The sequence below is a fragment of the Pipistrellus hanaki genome (genome assembly GCF_964339955.1).
Source record: "Pipistrellus hanaki genome assembly, chromosome: 3".
Classification (NCBI taxonomy): domain Eukaryota; kingdom Metazoa; phylum Chordata; class Mammalia; order Chiroptera; family Vespertilionidae; genus Pipistrellus; species Pipistrellus hanaki.
This window is the reverse complement of record NC_140505.1, coordinates 188,951,053-188,978,705: the sequence shown is the minus strand read 5'-3', so window position 1 is coordinate 188,978,705 and position 27,653 is coordinate 188,951,053. Positions and strand designations below refer to the sequence as shown.

At 55.3% G+C, this 27,653-nt stretch overlaps 1 protein-coding gene across 9 annotated transcripts in view; it reads left to right on the top strand.

Annotated features, from left to right (window-relative positions):
* Positions 1-3,819: 3,819 nt before the first annotated feature.
* Positions 3,820-27,653, top strand: part of BRD1 (bromodomain containing 1) — a 33,198-nt gene continuing 9,364 nt past the window's right edge. Inside the window, exons 1-7 of one of the 9 annotated variants that reach the window (XR_014794682.1) lie at positions 3,820-4,113; positions 7,068-8,448; positions 18,695-18,851; positions 21,599-21,730; positions 22,083-22,211; positions 22,670-22,982; positions 24,805-25,008. Coding sequence is in view for 7 of the 9 variants with exons in the window: in XM_084879670.1 (XP_084735796.1) it covers positions 7,082-8,448; positions 18,695-18,851; positions 21,599-21,730; positions 22,083-22,211; positions 22,670-22,982; positions 24,805-25,065 (2,359 nt within the window). In the remaining 2 variants the exon portion in view is untranslated. Of the gene's footprint in view, positions 4,114-7,067; positions 8,449-18,694; positions 18,852-21,598; positions 21,731-22,082; positions 22,212-22,669; positions 22,983-24,804; positions 25,066-27,653 lie in introns of all 9 variants that reach the window. The other 8 variants (XR_014794683.1, XM_084879671.1, XM_084879672.1 and 5 more) reach the window with 8 other exon arrangements.

The window sequence follows — 27,653 nt, the reverse complement described above, 5'->3', positions numbered from 1 at the left end:
TCAGCTCATCTGGGATTTTCTCTCAAGTTGTTATTTGATTTTCTTTTTAAAAAAAAAATATATTTTATTTATTTTTTACAGAGAGGAAGAAAGAGGGATAGAGAGTTAGAAACATCAATGAGAGAGAATCATCGATCAGCTGCTTCTTGCCCACAACCAAGGCACATGCCCTTGACCGGAATCGAACCTGGGACCTTTTAGTCCATAGACTGACGCTCTACCCACCGAGCCAAACTGGTTTTGGATTGATTTTCTTTTAACAGTCTGAACTGGTTTCTTTGCTGGCATACATATCTTACTCTGAGATTCACCTTTCATTTTGCTAGGTTATATCTTTCATTAATTTTTTTAGAAACTTTGTGTGAGGTGTTTACAGGCTATGAAATACCCTGAATTTTGCTGTTTCACTTTAAGGCTAGTTTCACTGGGTATTGAATTTAAGGCTTAATTCCCTTAGAATTTAGTCAATTGCTTCTTTGCCAAGGAACCATCCAGGTTTCTCCCTCCTCTTAAAAAAACTGACCATCAGGTTCAGTCTGATTAAAGACCTTTCCTCAGGAAGGTGTCTGGGCTCAGCTTTTTATCCTTAGAATTCCAGAATGTCATTGTGACAGGTCTTTTTTAAACTCCCTGGACAAACTTCTATCCTGAGAAGCCATTCTTCCATTTTTTCTCCTGCTCTATGGTGAAGGGCTGCTGTCCTCCCTTTTCTCTATGAGACTGTCTCTTACTCATGCTCTGTGTTGTGAGACTCTCCAGCTTGTTGGTGGGCATCAGACTTGCAAAAGGTGGACAGAAGGATGCAGGCCCTGCTTGCTTGCTCTCCATTGCTGGCTGTCCCAGGCCCATATGGATGCAGAGAAGCAGGCATATTTAGAGCAGAGAAGGCACTTGCAGCTCCTGTGTCTGGTGCAAATGTGCTGGGCCTGCCCCATGTTGGCCCAAGGACGTGTTTGGAGGGACACCAGCTTTGAAGTTGGGTCTAGCTCAGGACTGACCACTGGGTGGTGTTATCTGCAGTCCTAAGCCTCCCTCCATGCCTCACTACTCCATTCATACACTGGATGCAGTGGGGCACAAGTGCTGGTCAGCAAAAGGCCTGTGGGGCCCCATCCCCCACTTAGGACACTTGGTGGGCAGGGGTAAGCCACTCCCAATCTGGCATTTGGTGGAAGATCCTAAGCAGATGACCTTGCCTTGCCTGTTGTGGGGTAAGGTCTGACCAGCTCAGGACCTTGGGTGTATGTGGGGATGTCCATTCTCTTCCTGAGCAGCCTCCCTGATGTCACAGGCTGGGGGTCCACCTTTTGGCACCTTTCTCCTGGCTGGGTCTGGGCGGCCCACACAGCCAGTTCTGCACTAACAAATCCTCCAAGAAGACCAAGGAGCCTGGCCAGTGTGGCTCAGTAGTTGAGTGTCGACACACAAACCAGGAGGTCACAGTTTGATTTCTAGTCAGGGCACCTGCTGGGGTTGTGGGCTCGATCCCCAGTGAGGGGCATGAGGGAGGCAGCCAACCAATGACTCTCATTATTGATGTTTCTATCCCTCTCTCCCTTTCCCTTCCTCTCTGAAATCAATAATAATAAATGTAGTCCTAGCCGTTTTGGCTCAGTGGATAGAGTGTCCGCCTGCGGACTGAAGGGTCCCAGGTTCGATTCTAGGCAAGGGCACATGCCCAGGTTGTAGGCTCAATCCTCAATAGGGGGTGTGCAGGAGGCAGCCAATCAATGATTCTCTCTCATCATTGATGTTTATATCTCTCTATCCCGCTCTCTTCCTCTCTGAAATCAATATATTAAAAAATAAATATATATAAAAGCCTAAGGAATACCTTAATCAATAAAGAAATTAAAAAAAAAAAAAGCCTAAGGAATAGTCCAACCAGGAACTATGGCTGACCGCCAGGGGGCAGACAACGCTGGAGCTGCAGAGCTGCCAGTTCTCAGGTGATACTCTGGGACCCCTTTGGGGATGTCAGAGAGCCAGTTTCTGTCTGATCCCCGCAGGCCAAACCGAGGGACCCCACCATGCACGGCCTCTAGTATTTACATACCGTGTTTTCCCCAAAATAAAACCTACTTACAGGTTTCCTTCTGAGTGAAATATAAGGCATCCCTCCAAAAATAAGGCCCCCCCTAGGCTAAACATGAGAGATTTGGTTGACTGATTTTGAAAGAAATGGAGTCACAAGAAATTCACCAGTAAATTCAGGAATTGGATTGTTATGATGATGTTCCAGAAGATGATGACATGATTGTCATTGAATAAATGAGTAAATTCTTGATACTGTAGGATTCACAGTTTGTCTGGTTTGTGTTGACAACTATAGTACTACCGTACCATATACAGGTAATAAATTTCCTTTATTTTCATTTAACAATAAATGTGTACCGTATTCTTCTTCATGGGAAAATAAGACATCCCCTGAAAATAAGACCTAGCGCATCTTTGGGAGCAAAAATTAATATAAGACACTGTCTTATTTTCGGGGAAACAGGATAAATATAAAGAAAACCAAGGAATCATATAGGTTTTTCCTGCTTCTCATAACATTTGGGACTTAATGTCAGGATGAAAACTCACAAAACCACTGAATTTTAGAGTTCAAACAAGGTTCAGGAACTTAATTTCCAACATGCTCAGCTTTGAGGCCTGAGCAGGGCCGATCCCTCCTAGCCCCACCCCACCAGGAGCCTCCTGACACTGGGATCAGGGGGATGAGAGCTCCCAGCTGCTTCTCCCCATCTCTCCCAAAACTCCTCCCCCATCCCTCTGGACCCCCCTCCCCCACCCGGTGTTCCACCCCCCTTCTCTCCGTCCACCCTTGGGGGTTCCCTTCCTCTTCAGCCCGGCCCCAGTGCCCTGTCTAGAGTCCCCTTGCTTCTGGTCCAGCCCCACACCCACTTCTTAAGTGTCCTCCCCGCGGGGCTCCCATCAGGCACCCCCTCAGCCAGCACCCCTCCGGTCTGTCCCGTCTGCTCCTCTCCCCTGCCGGCTGCCCAATCCCCCCAGCCCTGGAGTCTACCTCTCCCTCAGGCCCCAGCCCTTCATCGCGGTGTCCGGCAGCCTCCTCAGGCCCCCCAGCCCCTCATTCCCGCCTCAGGCCGTCCCTTCGGCCCCTCATTTCCGCGTCCGGCCGCCCCTCATCCCCCACCCCCTCAGCCGGCCTCAGGACGTCCCCTCAGTCCATCGTCTGGAGGCCCCTTCTCCCTCAGCCCCTCAACCCCTCAGTCTGGTGTCCGGCCGGCCCCTCAGCCATTTCCGCATCCGGCCGCCCCTTATCCCCTCATCCCCTATCCCCTCAGCCGGCCTCAGGCTGTCCTCTCAGACCCTCATCCCCACGCCCGGCCGCCATCCCACCCCCTCATTCCCGCGTCTGGCCGACCCGAGCCCCTCTTCCGGCGGCGACCTCATTTCTCATCCCTCAGCGCCTCTTCCGGCCGCTGCCTCAGCCCCTCAGCCTGGTGTCCGGCCAGTCCCTCAGCCATTTCCGCATCCGGCCGCCCCTCATTCCCGCGTCAGGCCGGCCCCTGAGCCCTTCGTCCAGCGGCCCCTCATTCCCCATTCCTCAGCCCCGCGTCCGGCCGCCCCCTTAGCCCCTCATTTCCGCGTCCGGCCGCCCCTTATCGCTCAGCCCCTCAGCTCGGTGTCTGGCCGGCCCCTCAGCCATTTCCGCATCCGGGTGCCCGGTATCTCCTCAGCCCCATCCCCCTCAGCGCCGTGCCGACCGCCCCTCAGATTCCCTCCCCCTCAGGCCCCGCCCCCGCGCCTCCCGACGTCACGTCACGTCACGGCGGCGGGCGGGGCACGTCCGCACGCAGCGCGCCGGGCGGAGCGCTCGCCGCATTGTTTCCTCCGCTGGGGAGCGAGCGAGCCGGCCCGGGCGTCCGAGCACCGAGCCCGCGCCCGCGCCCCGCTCCCTTCCCGCCGCCGGCCCGGCTCCCCGGCCTCGCCGCCGCCGCCCGCCGCCGGAGCCCCCGCCAGAACCCGCGCCCAGAGCGGCGGCGCCGGGCCTGCGCGGCCGTTGGCGGAGGAGCCGCGGGCGCCATTAGCGCCGCCTCGGCCGCGCCGGCCCCCGCGCCCGCCCGCCGGGCTCCCGCGGCCCCGAAGGTGAGTGGGGGGGCCGGGCTGGGTCGCCGCCGCCGCCTCGTGGGCCCCGGCCGCCGGTGGGGGCCGGCGCCATGTTTGAGGCCGCGGCGGCGGCGTATTGTCCGCGGGCGGCGGCCGCGGGGCGCGAGGCCGGGGCGGCGGCGAGGCCCGGCCGCCGGGAGGCCCGGCCGCGGGGGTCGGGGTGGCGGGGCCGAGGCCGGCGGGGGCGGCGGGGCGCTGGGAGGCCGGGCTGCGGGGCGGCGGCGGCGGAGGGTCTGGGGCGGCGGGGCCGGAGCCTCCGGGAGGCCGGGGCGGGGGCCGGGGCGGCGGGGGCCGGGCTCGCTCCGGGCTGGTTCCGGGCCCGCCCGCCCCTCAGGCCTCGGGCTGGGGCGGCGCAGGGGCGGCCTCTGCGGGGCGGGACCGGCGCGGGAGCCGCCAGCCGGGCCGGAGCCCCGGTCGCGCCCGCGGGTCGCGTTATGTAACAGACGCTCCGGTTCGTTTTGCCGGGGCGGGAGCCTGCCCGCGGGGCCGGCGTCCCGGGTGCCCCCGGGCCGGGGAGGCAGCGGGGGAGTCGGGGGCCGCAAGGTCAGGCCGCCGGCCGCGCGGGGAGGCGTCCCTCCCGCTTCCGGGCGGCGCAGGCAGCACACGGCGAAGTGGACTCCTGCCCCGGCTCCGGGGCCTTCTGTGGAGAAGGAACCTGATTGAGGCCCGGGTTTGCAGAAAGTGCAGCTGCCGGGAGCGCACAGTGAGTGCCGACCAACGTCCAACGCCCAGGAAGCCGCCCGCCCGCCGTCGAACGCCCCGTCAGTCCTTAGCCCTCAGCCCTCACCCCTGCCTGGTCGCCCCTGACACAGCGATGTAGACTCGGGGTGCTGCCTGCTCCCCGGGCCCAGAGGCCGCTCTGCCGGGCACGGACCCGAGCCCGGGGCCGTCGCTGTCTGCACCCTGCCCCGGGGGTGTGTGCCGCTTCCGCTCACACTTGCAGCCCCGGGAGCAGTGGCCCGGAGCCTGTAAGTCACTTGTCCGAAGCCAGGCAGGGACCCTGCTGACTTGCTGACTTGACCGGCTGAGTTGGTCATTGGTGTGGAGTCTCCTCCTCTTGGGGTCCCCCCTGGCCTCCCTGGATGTGTTTAACAGAGTTACTTCTGAAGATCCTTTTGCTACTTGTCCTCGCTGGTCCGTTCCCCTTGGAAATGCTTGTTCCTGTGCAAAAGTGCCGCGGGGCGGAGGGAGCCGGCGGGCCGGATACAGAGCCTCCTGGTGTGGGAATGGTAGGCAGGCGAGGCGGTGGGTCCCATCAGGCAGAGCGCGGCTGACCAGCAGGTGGGGGGTGAGGTTCCTGTAGAAAGTGGTCCGAGAGCTTCAGCACCCACTGGGACTGAGTTCTAGGGTTGGTTCCAGTTGGAGCTTCGAGGTACTTGACTGTAGAGGAGAAAATTACATGTTTGCTTTTCATCTGGTGAGTAAGCAGCTGTTGCTTCTGCCCCACCTCAGTAATGACACCTCTGTGAACCCGCCCCTGGGTGCACGAGGGTCCCCTCCGGGCAGGCTGGGGCACCTACTTCTGGGGACACGCCCAGCTCTCAGAAGGGAGTACAGGTCTGGCCAGCTGGGCGGTTCCCCAGAAATGAGGGCTGGGTTCCTGGGCTCCTGGGGAGGCCCTGAGTGCAGGTGAGTTGGGGTTTGGCTGGCCATGGGGTTTGCCGTGCTTCACATTACAAGGAATTTCTGTCACAGCGGGGTTCACATTGGATAAACGAAAACACCCCACTCTGGAGGGCCTGCTTACACAGTGCACTGAGGGCCCTGGGCTTTCCTTTCAGGACGAGAAGCCTGTTGAGGGCTTTTCCCAAAGACCAGGTAGACCTGTGGTTGGGCTCCAGCATAGAGAGTTAGTTTGTAAGTCTCTCACGGGTCCTTTCGCTTTCTGCCAGTAATCGTCGTTTGGAGGCGGAGTGTCAGAGGTCCGAGATCGGTCCTTGTTGTCAGTTCCCAAGGTGACGGAACTCTGGGGCAGTGGTCAGTGATGGACAGTGCAGGCTAAAAGGAGCAAATTATAAACCTCTGGCCCAGGATGCAGGCACCCTTAGTGGGGCTCTGCAGGCAGTGCGGGGTCCTCCGGGTGGCCCTTGCTGTGCAGCCAGAGCAGAGATGCTGTCCCTGAGCACATTGTAGGTGTCTGGGGTCCTTGAGAGGGGAAGGGCCTGGCCCGGCACTGTAGTCAAGCCAACAGCTGAGAAGTGCCCATGGGGGTCTCCATGGGGTCTCTGCTGAGGACCCGCAGAAGCTGGGTTGGGGCTTCCTGGAGGTGAGAACTGTCCCCTAGATCTGTATGTGGCTCCTCCCGAGGCCTGGGTGTGTGGTTGGTGACCCTGTGTGTCATGTAGGTGTGGAGGGCATGTTCATGGAGAGGAGGGAGGACAGGCTGTGGTCAGACACTGAGGCCTCTGGCCCCTAGCATGGGTGCCGCTAGGACGGTGCACTGGGCTGCAGAGGCATTCCTGGGCAGCAGCAGGGGGAGAAGCTGGGTCCTTGGGTCATCATAGATCACGAGCAAGGAGCCCCTGAGCACCTTGTCTCCTGGTCACAACCTCCATACCTGCTGGAGTCTAACCTGAGTGTGGGCTTCTCTGTCTCAGGGCGGAAACTCACTCCTGAGGGCTCTTCCAAGCACCTCGGTGACCGTGGCCTGGTCTAGGAAGGTGGCTGGTGAACAGCGTGCCTCAGAGGGCCCGGGGGACATCACTGCACATACCTCTCTAGGACACTCCTGGCCTCTGGTCCTCAGGTCCCGGGAAGGCATTGGCCGGTGAGGACCGACTATGGAAATGCGATCGCGGGTCTTGGGATGCGTGATTTGGGGGCCTGAAAATGACGTGCGCTGGGAGTTCTGACTCAGCGTGCGCGGGTTCGATAGCTCTGCCCCAGGGTGCTCGGTGGTTTTCTCAGCTAACTCCACCTCTGCTCTGTTCCAGGGAGTCGGTACCAAATGAGGAGGAAAGGACGATGTCATCGAGGCGCTGCAGCGAGGCACCCTTCCTCCCCATGCAGTACTAAGCACTCCCCGACGCGAGAAACCCTGACCTACGCACAAGCGCAGAGGATGGTGGAGATCGAGATCGAGGGGCGCCTGCACAGGATCAGTATTTTTGATCCCCTGGAGATCATATTGGAAGATGACCTCACTGCTCAGGAAATGAGTGAATGCAACAGCAATAAAGAAAATAGTGAGAGGCCCCCTGTGTGCTTAAGAACTAAGCGCCACAAAAACAACCGAGTCAAAAAGAAGAACGAAGCCCTTCCCAGCACCCATGGCGCCCCGGCCTCTGCCAGCACACTTCCGGAGCCCAAGGTGCGGATCGTGGAGTACAGCCCCCCGTCCGCCCCCAGGAGGCCCCCCATGTACTACAAGTTTGTGGAGAAGTCGGCCGAGGAGCTGGACAACGAGGTGGAGTACGACATGGACGAGGAGGACTATGCGTGGCTGGAGATCGTCAACGAGAAGCGCAAGGGCGACTGCGTGGCCGCCGTGTCGCAGAGCGTGTTTGAGTTCCTGATGGACCGCTTCGAGAAGGAGTCCTACTGCGAGAACCAGAAGCAGGGGGAGCAGCAGTCCCTGATCGACGAGGACGCCGTGTGCTGCATCTGCATGGACGGTGAGTGCCAGAACAGCAACGTGATCCTCTTCTGTGACATGTGCAACCTGGCCGTGCACCAGGAGTGCTACGGGGTCCCCTACATCCCTGAGGGCCAGTGGCTGTGCCGGCACTGCCTGCAGTCCCGGGCCCGGCCCGCAGACTGTGTGCTGTGTCCCAACAAGGGAGGTGCCTTCAAAAAGACGGACGATGACCGCTGGGGCCACGTGGTGTGCGCCCTGTGGATCCCCGAGGTTGGCTTTGCCAACACAGTGTTCATCGAGCCCATCGACGGCGTGAGGAACATCCCTCCCGCCCGGTGGAAGCTGACGTGCTACCTCTGCAAACAGAAGGGTGTGGGCGCCTGCATCCAGTGCCACAAGGCCAACTGCTACACAGCCTTCCACGTGACGTGTGCCCAGAAGGCCGGCCTCTACATGAAAATGGAGCCCGTGAAAGAGCTGACTGGGGGCACCACCACCTTCTCTGTCAGAAAGACCGCTTACTGTGACGTACACACGCCCCCTGGCTGTATTCGGCGGCCCCTGAACATTTATGGGGACGTCGAAATGAAAAACGGTGTGTGTCGAAAAGACAGCTCAGTTAAAACGGCCAGGTCCACATCCAAGGTCAGGAAGAAAGCAAAAAAGGCAAAGAAAACCCTGAGTGAGCCCTGTGCGGCCCTGCCACCCGTGTGCGCTCCGTACATCCCCCCCCAGAGGTAAGCACGTGAAGGGGGGTCAAGATGAGCCTAGAATGGGGGTGCTAGGGAGGGGTCCACTGGGCCGTGGTAGAGCATCCTCGTGCCTTCTGTTTAGAGCTTCCTGTGGTCCTCTAAAATGTGGCCTTTTCATTCACCACTTTGTGGATGGAGCATGGGAGCATGGGGGTTGCAGAAGACTTGAGTGTTAGACCTTGAAGGATATATGGTCTCCTTCATGCGTGCACTGGCCCTGGGGTAAGCCAGACGCTGCCAAGGTGACCAGGGCTACACTGCCTGCAGTGACTGGTCTGGGGCTCTGTAGGGCCCAGGTGTAGTCATCTTCTTTGACAATAAAATGCTCTTCCTCACCTTTCCCACCAAAGTTTGGGAACCTTGTAGGATTTTTAAAGTAATTTGTTGAAAAGTGAAGCAGCGTGGCTGAGAAAGGAGACACTAGGGTAGAGATCAGAGTGCGCTATGGGGAGGGAGGGCTGGCCATCTTCTTGTGTGACAGTCTTTCTAGTTTTCCTGACCCTTTGTTTTGTGATGCGAACATCGCCTGGGCAGTGCGAGGCTCTCTGACCTAGGTGGTCCACAGTGGTGGGGTCTGGGTTCTCCTGGCACCTCTGGTGGGCAGGCTCTGCCTCGCTCTTGCCCTGGGTTGCTCTGTACCCGAACTTGTTCCCACCTTTTTGCCTGCTCCTCTTGTTGCAGACTTGTTCTGTTTGTTCCGTTACCTTTCAGATGCTCTTGTTCAGAACACAAGGTAAGTGACTTGAGAGCCAGCAAGTGCCCTGTGAGTCTGGGAGAGCAGACGTCCCCACTCCAGCACTTCCTTGAGCTTTGAGGAAGTGGCACACTTTCTTTGTAATAGGGCATGGGGCTGGCTTTCAAGCCTTTGGTTAAGGAAGAAAAACATTGAGCTGGTGAAGTGAAGATGCAAATGGGTATCTGCGTGGAGAACAGCTGATACGATACCTGTTGTTACCCTGATCATCTTGATTGAAAGTCACATATAAAGTTGTATTTATCTTACACTTGAATAACAGACTACCAGGGTATTTTTATTATTATGTAAAAATTACCTTCAGTATGTTGAATGTTATCTTTTTGTTTTGTTTTCCTATATGTCTGTGGTGTAAAATAATTCATGCCTACCAACGTGTGATTAAAATATATAGGTTTGGCCGAAGCCGGTTTGGCTCAGTGGATAGAGCACCGGTCTTTGCACTGAAGGGTCTTCAGGTTCGATTCCAGTTAAGGGCATGTACGTTGGTTGCGGGCACATCCTCAGTTGAGGGTGTGCAGGAGGCAGCTGGTCAATGATTCTCTTTCATTGATGTTTCTAACTCTCTATCCCTCTACCTTCCTCTCTGTGAAAAATCAATAAAATATATTAAAAAAATATATATAGGGGTTTTTTTTTTTTTTGTTTTTTTTTTTGGTTAAAATACAGGCAATCCTTGGGCTCCTCAACGTACATTGTTTCATGGTTATGTTGCCATTTCCCATTTATTTATAAAAAGAAAAGTGCGTCATTTTGATGTATATACATATGTGCTTTATGTTTTTTATTATTTTTTATTTTTTTAATATATACTTTATTGATTTTTTTACAGAGAGGAAGAGAGAGAGATAGAGAGTTAGAAACATCGATGAGAGAGAATTATCGATCAGCTGCCTCTTGCTTACCCCCTACTGGGAATGTGCCCGCAACCAAGGTACATGCCCTTGACCGGAATCGAACCTGGGACCCTTCAGTCCATAGGCTGACGCTCTATCCACTGAGCCAAACCGGTTTTGGCTATGTTTTTTTATTATTTATTTACTACAAGTAAAGGTCAAGAGTTGTTGGCTTTTAATTTTTTTTTTTTTTTTTACTGTTTCACTTCATTACTGCTGTGTCTGCTCCATGTGAGTGACGTAGGTGGATTCCGACTTATGGCAAAAATCGCATTACTTCGTGCCGTAGGAATGGATCTCCGATGTAACCCAAGGATCTACTGTATATAGTTTGGTTTTAATGTGTCACACTATCTAGCTAGGGACCTCCATTTAAAATACTGGTTTTGTTCTTTGTATTAAGAATGAGAAAAGTGGCTTTTCCCCCTGAAATGAAATCTTTTTTTCTTTCTTTCATTATTTTATTAAGGTATTGAAATGAAATCTTTTTTCTTTTACAAAGTAGTGTATACTCGTTACAGAAACAGTAAATTCAGACAAAGTGAGAAAAAAGTGCTCATAATCTCATCCAGAGAAAAACATTGTTAAAACCATGGTATCTCTTGCAGATCAGTCATCCTGACTTTTATTTTATTTTATTAGAGGCCCGATGCATGAAATTTGTGCACTGGAGGCGAAGGGGGCTGTCCCTCAGCCCATTTTGTGCCCCCTCACAGTCTGGGACCCCTGGGGGATGTCTGCCTGCTGGTTTCTGACTATTTTTAAGATGTTCTCTGCCTTTTTTTTGGGTATCTTTTTTAATTTATATTTTTGTATTTTTTCCCTCTAATGCACCCAGGTATTAATTTTCCTTCTCCTCACAGTCCCGTCCTGCTTGCCGCTCCTTACCACTCAACTTGCTGCTCCTTAGCTTTGCTGCCAACCAGGAGCCCAGTTTCTGGCTGAGCCACACAACTCCTGTGTGAGTGCACTGACCACCAGGGGGAGCTCCTGCGTTGAGCATCTGCCTCTGGTGGTCAGTGTGCATCATAGTGACCGGTCGTTCTGGTCGTTCGGCTTTTATTATATAGATGATGATGATGATTTTTAAATCCTCATCCAAGCAGTGAGGGTATTTTTCCCATTGATTTCTAGAGAGAGTGGATGGAGGGCGGAAGGGGAGAAAGAGAGAGGAGAGAGACACTGATATGACAGACACAGATTGGTTGTGGGGATCAGACCTGTAACCCAGGTACATGCCCTTGACCAGGAATTGAACCCAAGACTCTAACCATTGAACGGTGCTGGCTAGGACTTATTTTATTATTTTTTAAATTTTTATTTTTTTTATTTTATTGATTTCAGAAATGAGAGAGGAAAAGAGAGAGAGAGAAACATCAATGATGAGAGAGAATCATGGACCGGCTGCTTCCTGCACGCCCCTCACTGGGGATGGAGCCCACAACCTGGGCATGTACCCTGACTGGAAGTTGAACCTGTCACCTCCTGGTTCATAGGTCAATGCTCAACCATTGAGCCACGCCAGCCAGGCTATTTTTTGTTAATCATTTTTTAAAAGTATATTTTATTGCCGAAGCTGGTTTGGCTCAGTGGATAGAGCGTTGGTCTGCGGACTGAAAGGTCCCAGGTTCGATTCCGGTCAAGGGCACGTACATTGGTTGCGGGCACATCCCCGGCGGGGGGTGTGCAGGAGGCAGCTGGTCGATGTTTCTCTCTCATCGATGTTTCTAGCTCTCTATCCCTCTTCCTTCCTCTCTTTGGAAAATCAGTAAAATATAGTTTTATTTTATTTTTTAAAATATATTTTATTGATTTTTTATTTTTCCATTGATTTTCTTTTTTTTAAAGATTTGATTTTTAAAAAAATCTTTATTTTCCATTGATTTTTAGAAAGAGTGGGAGGAAGAGAGATGGGTAGAGAAAGAAACTGATGTATGAGAGGTGCATCGATTGGTTACAGTGCTCTAATCACTTAGCAACAAAGGCCAGGGCCGTCAGCCTAACGTGGATTTCTACCTGAGTCAAAAAGTGTAGGATTTGTATCAAGAGCTACTGTTTAAGTGCCCGAAGAATTTCAGCTTTACAGAAATTGAAGTAAACAGAACAGAAAACACAACCTAACAAATTGAACAGTTGCAAGTATGAAGTGCTCCCTGCCTGTGTCCAGCCCCTCGCGAGGACCTGCTCCAGGAAGTGCGCCCTCCGGTGCTGGGGCTGCAGAAGGAAGCGTTCCCAGGTGGGAAATGCATGCCCAGGCCTGAATGAGGAGAAACTTGTGCTTTGAGCCTCAGTATCTCAAAGCGGGGGATGCGGCTAAGCCATGTCCTGAAGGTGAAGTCGGCTCCTGTTGCGTTTTTTTGTTTTTCTAACTGAGGGGTAAACTTGATTATAGTTTGGAGTAGAGATAAAGGGCGGACCTGGACAAGTGTTTGTGCCACAGGCTTTGCTGTCTGGCAGTTAATTTAATTATATTTTATAAAAGCTCCGACATACCGTGTCCTGGGGACACGAGATGCTGGAAGCAGTGGAAGTCCTCTGGATGCCCCACAGCAACAGGGCCGTGTGTGCTCCTGTGGATGCCCGCGGGGGGCAGTCATGCAGCCCTGCTGGCCGAGGGAGGCAGCGCCCCAGGGTCCCCAGTGGCCTGTGTGGTGGCTACTCTGGGAAGGCATTAAATCCAAACTGAAAAGTGCCGGTCACGTGCACATGCAGGTCCCGTGTTTCCGTACTGCCCAGCAGCTGTGTCCTGGTCGCTGAGCGGTGTGCGGGCGAGAAGCCCTCGTGTGGGTGTTGGCCTGAGTGCTGTCGTAAATGATCTCTCCCTCCTATGACTTCATCACTTTCCTTGGTTTTATTAAATTTCTTATTTACGGATTTATCTTTAGAAGGGGGGGGGGGGGGCCGAGAGAAACACTGGGATTGAACCCGCAACCTTGGCATTTTGGGATGATGCTCTAACCAACTGAGCACTCAGCCAGGGCCCCTTTCCTTGGTTCTAATTCAGGGGAACTGGGTGTCTCCTTGCGAGTCTGTCTTGGTCCAGTGTGAAAGGGCGTCCTCCAGTGAAGAGGGATGTGGGCCATCTGGTGAGCAGATTTGTTTTCATAGAAGAGCCAGAGTGAGTGAAAACAAAGAGTGCAGGGAGACAAATCCGGGCCTGGAAGCCTGCGTGTGTCATCTGGTGTCAGTGCGCTTGGTGTGTATTTGACTTCCCAGAGCTTCCTGTCTTGAACTAAAATTAGTGCTTCTGAGTGCAGAGCTGTGGGCGGAGTGCTCCATGCTCATCAACCTTTCAGATGCCCCGGCCCGAACTACCCTCAGGCACCTACCTGCTCCTGGGGCTTCTGCCTGGTGGTCTCTCTCAGGACCTAGTCCCTCACATTCAGCATGTCTGCTGTGCTCACCAAGCCCCTGGGCCCGGGTCCCTGCCCCAGGCATTCCTCTGCACACGGGGCTCCGTCACAGGAGAGCTCCTCACTGTATTCACTTCCTTTTGGCCGAGGTGGGGGTGACAGTTTATTTGAATCTTAATACTGGCAGCAGGTAATTGCCACACAGTCTCACCCCAACTCTCGCCTCGGTGTTGCCTGGGCAGTCAGCAGTGGGACAAGCGGACTGAAGGAGCACCCCCATGGGCACACACAGCCTGGAATTACTGGGTCAGAGGTGTCATTATTTCAATTCTTACTTGGAAACCTTCAGGTTTATAAATTATTGCAGGAGTAAGGGGAACACCCTAATCCTCTACCCAGGCACCTCTTGCTAACGTGTCCCGTGCATCCTGCACAGGTAGCAAGCACACATGGGCGTGCCCTCTGAGGTGATTCCATGGTCCCGACTCCTAGGACACTGGGCACCGTGAGGGGCTCTACGCCATCCCTGGGCCTCGAAGCAGAAGGACCAAGATGCTCCTGTGCCTTCAGCCGGGACCTTCCTGGGCAGCCTCCTTTGGTCTGGACGTTTCCACAGCTGCCCAGTGTCTTCTGAGATGAGTTGTTTTCTTTTTTGGTTAATCCTCACTGGAGGATATCTTTTCCATTTTTTTGGAGAGAAAGGGAGGAGAGGGGGAGAGAGAAACATCGATGTGAGAGAGCCTCATGGGTTGGCTGCTTCCCGCATATGCCCCAACTGGGATTGGACCTGAGACCCAGATACAACATGCCCTTGACTGGGAATCGAACCCGAGACCTTCTGGTACGAGGTCCGGCGCTCTAGTGGCCACGAAGCACACTGGTCAGGGCCGGGGTGTTCTGTTTTGAAAGAAGACAGCCCTTCCCCTTCAGTAGAGCAGCCTCGCCTTGAGTTTGGTGTCTGCCTCGCTAGTGGCAGTCCGCCCAGGTACCGGGGGCGCCATGCATTCCCCCATCTGGATGCAGTGACGTCCCCTACTTCAGTGACTAAGGAGTCCCCAGCCTCTTGGACGCTTTCTGCTTTTGTTTCTTCTGGCCTCCGCCATGAGGCTGGGAGGCCCTTGGAGGCCAGGTGGCCCCTGCTCCTCTTTCCAACCCAGAAGTGGTGTTTCTTCTTGCCTGGGTTGTCCTCTGTGAGAGGGCTGGGAACGAGTGTCCACTCAGTCCTCCCTCGAAGCCCTCCCTTTTCCCGATGTGGGCCAGGGTGCTGGTTTTCAGAAGTCCACCCCAGCGGGGCCAGGGAGGGGGCTCACAGGGGTGCTGGGCAGGTCAGGGCTGCTTCACAGAGATGAGCATCTGGTGGCATCTCTGACAACACGGGGCTCTGCTCACTTCCTGATCTCAGGAACTTCAGTTCTTGTTAGTGAGCCGAGGGGAGACCCACCTGGCTGGGTCTGGATAATGGCGAGGCTGGGCCGGAGGCGAGGACATGTGCACCCCAGGGACCTCGGCTCTGACTGTCCTCTGTGCCTGGAGCTCCGAGGTTTCCCTCACCGTGTCAGCGGATGCCCAGCACGGAGCCAGCCTTCTTCCTGAGAGAGCTTCCGGACAGAACCCATCAGGTCGTTGTGAAAAGCGGTGCTGCACCTTCCCCAGTCTTTAGTCAAAGACCAGTGTTGCACCCCAGATAGTGGGAAGGTGTGATTTCTGGGCTATTGAGGGTGGCTATGTGTTAAAAGGCACATCACTGCTGATAGTGCGTCCTGGGAACTGGCAGTGGGCTGGGCATCCGCTCAGACTGGCTGCCCACTGCTGTCCCCTCGCGCCTGCACTCTCGCTGGACTGAGTGTTGAGGTTGCTTCCTAGTCAGGTGGCGTGTTCATGGTTGGCACAGCTGCTCCCCGAGCTGCTCTGTGTCCTTCCGGGAGCACAATGCGGGCGCCTGCAGGGCCGCCTCACGCTCAGCCCACCTGCTCCTTGGGAGATGGCTGATCAGTGCAGGTGCTGGGTAAGCACGTGAGGACAGCTCTGCGTGTATTCCCATCAGAGCCTGGTGCTCGTGCCCGGGGCTGACAGCTCAGAAGTCCTGGCCCTGGAGGAGTCATGGCTTGTTTCGTGGTACAGAATCTTTATTTATAAGCATGTAGCCAAACAGCATTTCTTTGGACCTTGAAATTGTTAAAAAGTACTTTTATCCACATTGCTTTAATTGGCTGTGGAGATAATGGAGTGTGTATGTGTGTTGGGATGTCTGTCTGCGTGGGTAGAGATCCATGGAGCTGTATGTACTAAGATTTACTGGTATGCACTCACACGCTGTGATAACTCAGTCAAAAATGGCAAAATCGAAACTCCACCCAAAAAGGTACCTGTGAGGTGTCCAGGACCAGCCCCAGCCCCAGGCACGTGGGCTGCAGGCAGAGCCTGGGTTCCCAGCGCACCTCACCTCCTGCTGAAGCCATGCGACTGTGGCCCCGACACACTAGAGCTTGGGTTCCGGATCTGCCTGTACCAGGTGTACCGGTTAATAATGCGGATTTGTTTCAATAGATGGAGTTACACATGTTGATATATATGCGATTTGATATGTGTGCTCCTTGGTTGTATTGACAGCAAGCTTCAAAGCTTCCTATGACAAATATTCTGAAGGTGTTAACATCATAGATATTTTTACTCTTAAAAATACTGAATTTGGTGCCAAAAAAGAGCATTTTCGGGATGTTTTAATTCATTATTTTGAAGAAAAGTGCTGCTGAAAGTTATTTTATACTTTGGGAAGTTTATGGTGAACACTCTCTATCTCAAGAAACTGTGAACTCTGGTTTAAACGCTTTAAAAGTGATGATTTTCATGTGAAAGACAGAACGTCCAGGTCAACTGAAAAAGTTTGAAGACCAACAATTACAAGCATTATTGGATGAAGATGCATGTCATACTCAAAAACAACTTGCAGAAAGATTAAACGTTGCTCAGCAAACAATTTTCCAATCATTTACAAGCAATGGGAAGGATTTTAAGGAAGGAAATTGGGTGACATATCAACTGAACGAAAGGCAAATGTAAGACTGAAAAGCCATCAGTAAAGTGTTGCTTCAGTGGCACAAAAGAAAGTCCTTTTTGCATCAAATTCTGACTGGCGATGGAAAGTGGATTTAATTTGAGAATCCCACATGCACAAAATCATGGGTTAATCTGGGTCAACCGTCAACATCTACTGAAAGGCCAAACGGCTTCGGAAAGAAGAAGATGCTCTGCGCTTGGTGGGATCAGGAAGGTGTGGTGTATGATGAGCTTCTAAAACCAGGTGGAAACGTTAATACTGATGGCTATCGACAACAAATAATCTGTTTGAACCACGCTTTGATTGTGAAACGACCAGAATGGGCCAGAAGACATGGCAAAATAATTTTGCTTCATGATGACGCACCATCACACACTTTTTTTTTTTTTTTTTTTTTTTTTTTGTTCAGTGATCTTTGTCCGAGCACATTCAGTTCACTGGATGCAAACCCTTATTTATTTATTTATTTAATATATTTTTATTGATTTTTTTACAGAGAGGAAGGGAGAGAGAGAGAGAGAGCTAGAAACACCACAAGCTGCCTCTTGCACACTCCCTACTGGGGATGTGCCCGCAACCAAGGTACATGCCCCTGACCAGAATCGAACCTGGGACCTTTCAGTCCGCAGACCGACGCTCTACCACTGAGCCAAACCGGTTTCGGCACCATCACACACTTCAAAACCAGTTAGAGACACGTTGAAAGATCTTGCCTGGGAAGTATGAACCCACCTGCTGTATTCACCCGACCTTGCTCCTTCAGATGACCACGTGTTCCAATCGATGGCACACGCACTTTCTGAGCAGCACTTCAAAATGTACGAAGGTGGAAAATAGGGTCTCTGAATGGTTTGTCTCAAAACAAAAGTTCTATTGGGATGGTATCCACAAATTATCTGAAAGGTGGGAAATGTGTAGCTAGTAATGGACATTACTTTGAATAAAGAAGCACTTTTGATGTTTCTCTTGAAGTTACCGTGTTTTCTTTGATTATAAAATCGGCATTAGTAACGGGTTAATAGTCTGTCAGTCTGCCTTATGAACGGTGCACCTAAGAGAGGCAGAGGCTCCTGGCACCTTCCTGGGGTTTGATGTGACGGCCTCTGCAAAGCCCCCAGGCCAGGCCGCTCCAAGGGATGGGAGCCGTGTCCTGCCACAGCAGCTGGTCTTGGGTCTCCCTGGGCGATGCTTGCCCCTCAGAACTGGCGGAGGCCAGCCAAGGCAGCCTTTGGGCGGTCAGGAAATGCACTGAGCCATGTGTTTAAGGCAGGCCAGCATGGTCTGGACGTGGTTGAGCTGGAGGTGTTCTCTGGTTATTTTGTAAGACTTGTGGTTTGCATTCTTTAAAAAGTTTGCTCTTAAAAGTCTCTGATTGCTGTCCTGACATTTTGATTGTGATGCACCAAGAGGAATGCCTTGTTGTCTTTTGTGGTTTCTGTTCTAGTGTAGATTGAACTTATCTCTCAATGTCCTTGTGAGGCAAATTGATGAGTTGCTCTTTGTTTCAACAGGAGAGTGATAACTGGGGAAAGGGGAGTTTTCTGGGAAGCTGAAGGATTGCAGAAGGCTCACATCCCCACCCCCTCCTACCCCATTTTACAAGCCCTTGCCCTTTATGGGGTGGGGCTCAGGAGACTGGGCGATGCCAGTGTCATCTACCAGCAGCAGCTCCTCTGCTCCTTTGTCTCCAGCCCTGCTCCGGCCGCTGCCGCTCCCTCGGGTGTCTGTCCAGCTCTTCTTTCCTGTGAGGTGACAGAACTGCTGGTGCCCGCATTTGCCCACCCCCATGAGAGCCAGTGGGTCTTGAGGGACCCATGCCTGTTGTGCCAGCCGGCAGAGCTTCCCAAGGTGTGCCCGCAGCTGTGTGCGTGGGGATAGTGTCTCGTGGAGGAATTAAGAACATTTAGAGCTTTGTTTTCTTTTTAGGTGTTTAATCTGATAGACCCGAGTGACTTAATAGTGCATGAAATATGTGGGCAGCAGGAGGTGGTGGACTTGGTTTTAGCAGAACCAGAGACATCAGAGGCAGCATTCATGTGTCACGGATGAGGGAGAAACACATGTGAACACGTGTGGCTTCCTAAAAGGAACACTGTCATTTCCAGACTCCATGATGAAAGCATGCTAACGTACTGCTTTAAAACTAAAGTTTGGAGTTTTTGTTTTTTAGGTTAAACAGGATTGCGAATCAGGTGGCCATTCAGCGGAAGAAGCAGTTTGTCGAGCGAGCGCACAGCTACTGGCTGCTGAAGAGGCTGTCCCGCAACGGCGCGCCCCTGCTGCGGCGGCTGCAGTCCAGCCTGCAGCCCCAGAGAAGCACGCAGCAGGTGCGTGCCCGCTCAGCCGCCTCCTCGGCTGCAGGCCTCTCGCTGGCGGGTCCCGTGTGGGCTGCCCTGGGAGCCGATGAAGACTCACACGTCCCGGCCTGCGAGGCTGAGGGTTGTCCATCAGTGCCCCCGGCTGTTCCTGCCCACGGCTTCTGCTCCTCCCCTCACTCTGCGCACGTGTGGAATGCCTGGGGAAGGGGAAGCGTGACTGCTGATCACGTGGGGTGGGGCTCCGGGGGAGGGAGCAGCTGCAGGTGAGGCCCAGGCCCCATGGCGGGGGGCGGGGCGGGGGGGGGGGTCTGAGCTGGAAACGTGTGAGAAGGACTTACCAAAGGGCACTTGTCTGCAGCTGGTTTAGCCCTGACCTCAGGGAGGGCAGGAGGCCAGAGCTGAGCTGAGGGAGAGGAGCAGGGAGTTCGCTGCTGCTGTTACTCCTCACCTGAGGATATTTTTTCGTTGACTGTTGGAGAGTAGAAGGGATAGACACACACACACACACACTGAGCAATTGTGTCCACATGCACCCTGACTGGGGCAGGGATTGAACCTATAACCCAGGTGCCTGCTCTTGACTAGGAATCAAATCCGAGACTGGTGCTCAGGCCAACCCTCTACCACTGAGCCACCCGGTCCAGGGCGGTTTTTTTTTTTTTTTATTTTTATTTTTTTATAAAAACACATTTTTATTGATTTTAGGGGAAAGAGAGAGAGAGAGCAGCATCAATGATGAGACAGAGTCATTGACCGGCTGCCCTCTCCATGCCCTGCACCTGGGGATTGAGCCCCCAACCGCACGCCCCAGCTAAGTTACTGTTTCATCCCCTTCCTCTCATCTCTGCTGTCCCGTCTTCCAGCCACAGTGCGTCGGGGCTGAGCTGTCCCTCCACGCTGTGTGGCCTGGACAGCGACCTCCTCCTCAGGGAGCCCCCCCTCCACGCCCCTGAATTCTGTGGTGATGGAGGTGATTTAAGTACGAACACATTTAAATGCCCAGTTTTTAAAGTTTAGATCCTAATGTCTTTTTTTATACATTTTGAAAACCTAAGATTCTGGGCCTCTGAGGGGTCTGTGCGTGGGCCCTGCTCTCCTGAGGGAGTCTCTCCCCCTCCTCTCGGAGTGGGTGTCCAGGGCCATCTGAGCTGCAGCCCAGGAGTGCAGGCCCATGTGGACTCGGCGAAGGCGAGGGACGAGTGTGTGGTGGCCAGGCCTCGGCAGAAGGCATTGCCTGCGGGTGCCCGGACAACCAGGATTGCTGGGCGGGTGCTGGCCCAGGGTCCGGCACATGGACAGCGGCTCCCTAACCCGGGGTCTTGGCTGCCTGGGCGCACGCATAGCTCCGGCTGGGCTCTGTGGGCGTCCTGGTGGGCGGCTGGCCTGCAGAGGGGTCAGCTGCCTGCTCCGTCTGGCCGTGGGCTGGCCGGATGCGTTGGAAGCATGCCTGTTTCTCCGTGTGCCTGCTATGGGCCTAGGGGCCGGGCGCCTGCGTGTCCTGCACTCAGAGGCCTGGACCCTGGAGTCCCCCTCAGCCTTGGTCTGACCTGGGATCTGGTCTTTGTTGGTGATGCCTGCTTAGCTGGCAGGCTCTGTGCTCGCCCTCCACTCTGGGAATGGAGTTTGTCATCCCGTCAGGCTGTGCCAGGGCTGTCGGCCATGGGAGCACTGGCTGGAGCCAGCATGTCGTTGGGCTGTGCTGACCGAAAGGTGTAGCAGGAGGTTGGGACCAGAGCCTGCACGGCCTCCAGGTGTGGGAGGCCCTGGCCTTTGCAGGTGGATGGGCAATGCAGTGAGGCACTGTGCGGGTTGGACCCGGAGGTGGGGTGACGCCAGGAAATGGGGAGGAGAGGATGCAGACCTGGGTTCTCATCAGGCATGGAGCCGGGTGAATGAGGGGCCCTACACGTGGGCCTGCCAGAAGACGCTGGTTTCCGAGGAGCGGGGGGTGTCCCAGCAGTTTCTTGCTGTCTGTGGTTGGGCAGAGGTCAGGCCTCAGCAGACAGGACAGCTTTGCACGTGGGCCCTGGGGTGGTGTGAACAGTCGGCAGGAGGAGGTAGGCCCAGGAGGAGCTGGGGACGGGCCGCTGCCGTGAGAGCGGATGGTGAGCGTGCGTGAGGACCAGGCCCTGGGCACCCGGGGGGACCAGCCAGGAAGTGTGAGGAAGCGCGTGGAGCCCCGGGAGGAGGGGAGCTAGGACGGGTTGGCGTGCCGGGCCCCGCCGGGGCTGGGACACGAGCACCTTCGGTGTGGTTCTCTGCTGGGGGACGGGCCTGCCGGGCTGTCAGGCTCCGCCATGTCGGACGGGTCAGTTTGTTGGAGATGCGTTGGGTGGGCCTCGTGTGTCCCGGCACCGCCTCTGTTTCTCTGACTTTGCAGTACGATCTTTTCAGTGTTGAAACGTAGAATGGACACGGGCAAATGGCGTGCCCAGAGCACAGGCCCACCTGGCCGGCCTGGGCGCTTTCTGTGTTTCTGGTTTTCCCCGGCTGCTGCCTTATTCTGAGAGTCCAGGCGGTGGGACCCCGGCCTCGTCCTGAGGTCAAGGCGAGTGGCTGCTCTCGGCACAGCCCTTCAATGTTTTGGGTTCTGCAAGCCCCCTTGCCCTCCACTTGCTGGGACCCTGGTGTGCCTGCACGGTGGCGTCTGCACCCCCTTACGCCTGCTCTGCTGTGGGCGCTGTGGGGCCGGCCGGGCTCCCGCTGCCTCCCTGGGCGTCTGCCGCCGACTTCAGCCTCTGGATTCCTTTTCACAGAGAGAGAACGACGAGGAGATCCAGGCCGCCAAGGAGAAGCTCAAGTACTGGCAGCGGCTGCGGCACGACCTGGAGCGCGCCCGCCTGCTGATCGAGCTCCTGCGCAAGCGCGAGAAGCTCAAGCGGGAGCAGGTGAGGCTCCGTGGGCGGGGCTTCTGGCCCTGCAGTCCTTCCGGCCCCGGCCACCCCGTGCCCTGGTTCAGGCAGCTTCGTGGGAGGGCGGCCTTCCTCCTCAAAGGACGGGGGGTGGTGCAGGGAGTGTGGCCTCCCGGGTGGTGTGTGGGACGCTGTGGCCAGGGAAGGGGGAGTCTGGCCGGCACCTGGTGGGTGTTTGGGGTGCCATGTGTGACCTTCCTTGTCCTGGGCTGCCAGGGTCAGGGTTGGAATGAGGAGTTGAATGGCTGTGGACCAAGTGTTGGTGCTGGGCGGCCCTGTGGCAGGAAGGCCCCTGTGCGTGTCCTCGCTGAGCGCCCTTGTCCTCCAGGTGAAGGTGGAGCAGATGGCGCTGGAGCTGCGGCTGACCCCCCTCACGGTGCTGCTGCGCTCCGTGCTGGACCAGCTGCAGGAGAAGGACCCGGCTCGCATATTCGCCCAGCCGGTGAGCCTGAAGGAGGTGGGTGTGCTGCCGCCCTTGCCCGCCCGCCCGTCCACACTGCCCGCCCGCAGGACGCCGCCCACCTGTGTGCTGTCCTCCCTTCCTGCCTCACCGAGTCCTTGGCTCACGGCCCACGTTTTGTTGTAAAGTCTTAGCGATGAGGTGGGGGGCGTTCAGAAAGAGCCTCAGCAGGTGGGGGTCTGCCCAGCGGGTGCGTAGTTGCTCTGGTTTCAGTGAAGGAGCTGAGCCAGCAGGGCCCATGGGAAGGCGTGTGCATGCCGTGTCTCAGTGCTGCTTGCATTAGTGGGAGTCGTTTGTGCTGTGTGCATTCAGGCGTGTTGTGTTGCATGTGTGCATGTGTTGCATGTGTGCATGTTGTGTTGCATGTGTGTGCGTGTGAGACTGTGTGGGCGTGTGAATGCTCTGGAGTGGCAGCAGACGTTTCCTGGTGTAAGTGCTGTGCCCCCTGCGGTCAGGTGCCCGACTACCTGGAGCACATCAAGCAGCCCATGGACTTCTCCACCATGAGGAAGCGGCTGGAGGCGCAGGGCTACAGCAGCCTCCCCGAGTTCGAGGAGGACTTTGACCTCATCGTGGACAACTGCATGCGGTACAACGCCAAGGACACCGTGTTCTACCGAGCCGCCGTGCGGCTGCGCGACCAGGGCGGCGTCGTGCTGCGGCAGGCCCGCCGCCAGGTGGACAGCATCGGGTTCGAGGCGGCCTCGGGGGTGCACCTGCCGGAGCGGCCGGCCGCAGCCCCTCGGCGGCCTTTCTCCTGGGAGGATGGTAAGCACCTGCCGGGTCTGGGGTGCCCGGGGCCATCTGGGCCTGGTCGGCCCCCCTACCCGCCCAGCAGGACTGGGATGGGAGCCCACGCCCGCTCAGTTCTCTAGGAGCGCGCAGAGAAGGAAGGCAGGCGGTGTGTCTCAGCCGCATCCCGTGGATTTGACACGCAGTCAGTGTAGAAACCACTGGGATGGTTGCCATTCGCCTTGTTCTCCCTTTGCCATTGCGGTGTTACCTCACAGCCCCTGTTCAGACAGCCACGACCAGGTGCCCAGTGAGAGCCCACGCGGCGGTGCCGTACGGGACAGCTCAGGCCCTCCTGACAGCCCAGGAGCGCCCAGGGCCCAGGGTGGGTCCTAGCTTCCAGGGTGCTGCCAGCTGTGTGGAAAGGGCCCAGAACAAGCACACACTCCTCACTCCCCACTCCTCTCCCCCCTCCCCCCTCCGGGTTTGCCCCTGCAGAAGGGGCTTCAGGGCTCTGGCCGCCTCCCTCTGTGTGAGGCACGTGCTCCTCAGACGCGCAGTCTGTGCTGCTGCTGTCCTCGGAGGCCCGGCTGCCCTCCCCCAGGCTCTGGCCACCACGCCTTGGCCGCCACCCAGCTTCCTGGAGCAAGAAGGTCTTTGGGGGCCCCGTGTTGGCCTTTCAGAGAATGGCCGTGCAGGTTGCCATGGTGTTGCCTAAGGAAATTCCTACACGCAGTTTTTCTAGCCATAAAGTCAAGGGTGGGAAGTCCTACTGTTATCTCTTCGTTGGTATAAGGGCGGGGGTCCAAGGCGAGCGGGTGCGTCCAGTGTGTCCTGCCTCCTTCCCGTTAAACCTGGTGGGCGTGTCCGGCTGCCAGCGGGTGGCTGACCCCCGCGCTGCTTAGAGTCTGCCTGAGGCACCGAGGCCTTTTCCTTCAGGCCTCGGATGACGTGGTTTTGCTCACGTGAATGCTTCCCGAGGTCAGCTGTGAGTGACCATTGGGAGTCGAGCCAGGCTGCTATGTCTCAGGCATCTTACGTGTTTCCTGTGCACTGTCCTTCACTTCATGGGAAAGACAGAGTCCACTGTGAGTCTCTAGCTGGGGGGGGGCTCCCGCTCACCAGGTGGCGCTAGAGTGGCTCTCTGCTTAGCGGCCTCACTTGTCTAAGGCAGTGGTTGGCAAACTGGCTCACAAGCTTCGGTTTGCTGCTCTGTTGACTAATGAGTTTGCCGACCACCGATCTAGATTCTCAATTCCAATAATTACAGGCTGCTGTTGTTCCTTGTGATTAAGTCCCTATCCCAGTGGTCGTGAGCCGCAGTTTGCCGACCACTGGTCTAAGGTAACTTGTGTCTCACAGATTTTGGTATTTTGCTGAGATGAAGCTGCTAGGGGTTTTTGTAGACATAAGCTTGGGGCTCAGAATTCCCTGAGACATGCAACCAGTGTTATCTCTGGGTCTGGGCTCCTGAGCACGAGGTCAGTTATGCATAAGCAGCCCTCCCTCCCACTCCCCCCCCAGCACTGGATGAGGAAGGGGGCATTGGACCAGGAAGGGGCGAGTCCCGCCCAGCTGGCATCGTTATCACTTAGTTTCAGTCAAGGCGCTGAGTCAGCAGGGCTCAGCGCTGGCCTCTCACGCGAGGTTTGGTGGTCCTGTGCCTGCCCCTGTGTCTCCCACGTCCATGCACCCTGCGGTGGCAAGCATGTCCCCTGTGGCAGCCTGTCCGTCCCCTGTGGTTTAGAGCGTGGCTGAGGGCTGTCACGTGGCCCAGGGTGACAGGGGCGGTGGAGATGGAAGGGTGTTCTCTCGGTCACCGCGGGTGACGCTAATGGACGTGTGTTCTGTGACTCAGTGGACAGGTTACTGAACCCGGCCAACAGGGCCCACATGGGCCTGGAGGAGCAGCTGCGGGAGCTGCTGGACAAACTGGACCTCACGTGCTCCATGAAATCCAGCGGGTCGAGGAGCAAGCGGGCCAAGCTCCTGAAAAAGGAAATCGCGCTCGTTCGGAACAAGCTGAGCCAGCAGCAGAGCCAGCCCCCGCCCGCGGAGTCAGGTACTGGAGGCTTTGAAGAGGAAGGTGCTCCGCTGGGGCAGGAGCCGGGGGAGGAAGGTAAGCAGCGCTGCCTCCCGCCCGTCTTCCCCAGGCCCAGGGCACCGCCCCGCCCCCGGTCACTAGGCTGGTTCCGTGCAGTCCTGCCAGCGGTGCTCCAGCACCGAGAGGGCCTCGGTGCGAGGCAGAGTGAGGTCCTTCCCAGCTGGGCCCAGAGAGCATGGCTTAGGTCCCCGCAGCACCGCGTGGTGGAGCGGAGGGAGCGTGCCCAGGCGGGCGCACTGCTGTCGTGTCCTGTCTGCGAGGAGGGAGCCACTTACCGTGCATGGAGGAGCGGCTGTGACGGGCTCTCAAGCGCCCTCCCGTCCATGCTCCTCTTTGATGTTGGAGGGTGGGACCGCAGTGTGGGCGCCAGTCACAAGGGGCAGGCAGGGGACCAGGGCTGCCCGAGGGCCCCCAGAGCCAGCCCTGCCTCAGCAGCATGAGCAGAGCGTGGAGCGGCGCCTCTCTTTGCTCCAACTGGGGTGCGTGGCAGCAGGCATGTTTCTGTGGACCGGAACACAGGGTGACACAGACACCACCCCAACTGGGCACGGGTGCGAGAGAGCAGTTGGGCAGCTGGTCCAGCAATGCGCGCAGGGGACTTGAGGTGTGTCACAGCCCTCTTCTGGTTTCAGAGGAAGCGGTTCAGTCACACCAAATAGAACGTGGAGCGAGACCCTCCACCACCAGCAGCAGGGGGCTGGGACCTTTCCGAGCTTAAAAAACGAACACAAATTGTTCTGCAACTCCTTTAAAAAGCCTTGCCTGCTGTTGGCGGTCTGCAGGGTCCTGGTCACGGCCATGCGTGTGTCTTGTGTTGCACTGTGAACTGCGGCCCCAGGAAGCGCTGGCTGTGACTGTGTAGTTCTCTGAGTTTCCCATGGTGCCCTGGGCCACAGCTCCCTTGTCCTCTAGCGGTTCCCGGAAGTGGTTCTGCTGCCTTCCTCCTCTGCTTCCTGGCTCTCAGGTGTGCGGTGGGTTGATTTAGGGTCTGTAGCCTAAGGTGCAGGCCCAGGTGCTCTCCTTGGGGATGTGAATTGCAGTGAGTTCCAGAAGAGAGAGGAGTTTCCGTTTCCGTGCTCTCCCTGCTGGAGAGTCGGGCTCTGGTACACTTGATCAGGGGCTTCTGGCAGCCACTTGGGGTCCTATTGTCAGGCCTGGGCACCCGTGGGGGATGAGTGCCCTGGGACATGGCAGGACTTGGGGATGGAGTCAGTGTAGGGCACCGCTGTGCTCCCAGCCAGCCCCCTTCTTGCTGCTGGGGCGGTAGCACTGGCCACAGCATTCTGTCTCTTAGAAAGCCACCCTTGCGTAGTATTTGTCTTAAAAGAGGGAGGGAGGGAGGAAACTTGTCACTGGAGTAGCTGCTCTGAGCACTTGCTCTTCCCAGCAGTCGGTCTCTCCCTGCGGAGAGGTGTGGATGCCCTGCGTTGGGTCCCGCCTGCCAGGCTGGAGCACCTTAGTCAGGCCGGTCCCTTTGCCACTCTGGGTCGTTTCAAAGGAAGCACACAAACCAAGGTGTGAGGTGAAAGACAGCCTGGAGCTGCCCGTAATGTGCCTGTGTTAAAAACAACCACGTACATGGAGAAAGCATGTCGCTTTCAGCTGATGGAGAGGAAGATGGAGAGAAAGCAGCTTCCAGGGACCCAGCATAAAGAGCAGGGAGCGCCAGAGGTTGAGGCGGCTGTGTGATTCCATGGATGTGCAGGAGACGGGCGACACAGCTGTTGATGTTAATGTAGAAACCGGAACTTAGGAGATTCTGATGCACAAAACCCAAGAACCTTTTACAACCACCTTTTAAACACAAAGACTCAGAGCAACAACATTATTATTATTACGCCAAAATAGTAGTAATTCCTTAATACCAAGACTGTCTCGGTTGTGACTTGGCACTTAACAGATGTACCGGTTAATAATGCAGATTTGTTTCAATAGATGGTGTTACACATATGTTGATATATATGCGATTTGACATGTGTGCTCCTTGGTTGTATTGACAGCAAACTTCAAAACTTCATGTCAAATATTCTGAAGGTGTTAACGTCATAGATATTTTTACGTTTAAAAATATTGAATTTGGTGCCAAAAAAGAGCATTTTTGGGAAGTTTTAATTCATTACTTTATTTTGAAGAAAAGTGCTGCTGAAAGTTATTGTACTCTTTGGGAAGCTTATTGTGAACATGCTCCATCTCAAGATTAGTTTAAGTGCTTTAGAAGTGATGATTTCGATATAAAAGACAAAGAACGTCCAGGTCAACCGAAAAAGTTTGAAGACCAACACTTAGAAGCATTATTGGATGAAGATGCGTGTCAAACTCAAAAATAACTTTCAGAAAGATTAAACATTGCTCAGCAAACAATTTCTGATCGTTTGCAAGCAATGGGAAAGATTTTAAAGGAAGGAAAATGGGTGCCACATCAACTGAAAGGAAGTTTTTTTCCATCAAATTGTGACTGGTGATGAAAAGTAGATTTATTTTGAGAATCCCACATGCACAAAATCATGGGTTGATCCAGGTCAACCATCAACATCAACTGCAATGCCAAGTAGCTTCAGAAAGAAGACAATGTCTTTGTTTGGTGGGATCAGGAAGGTGTGGTA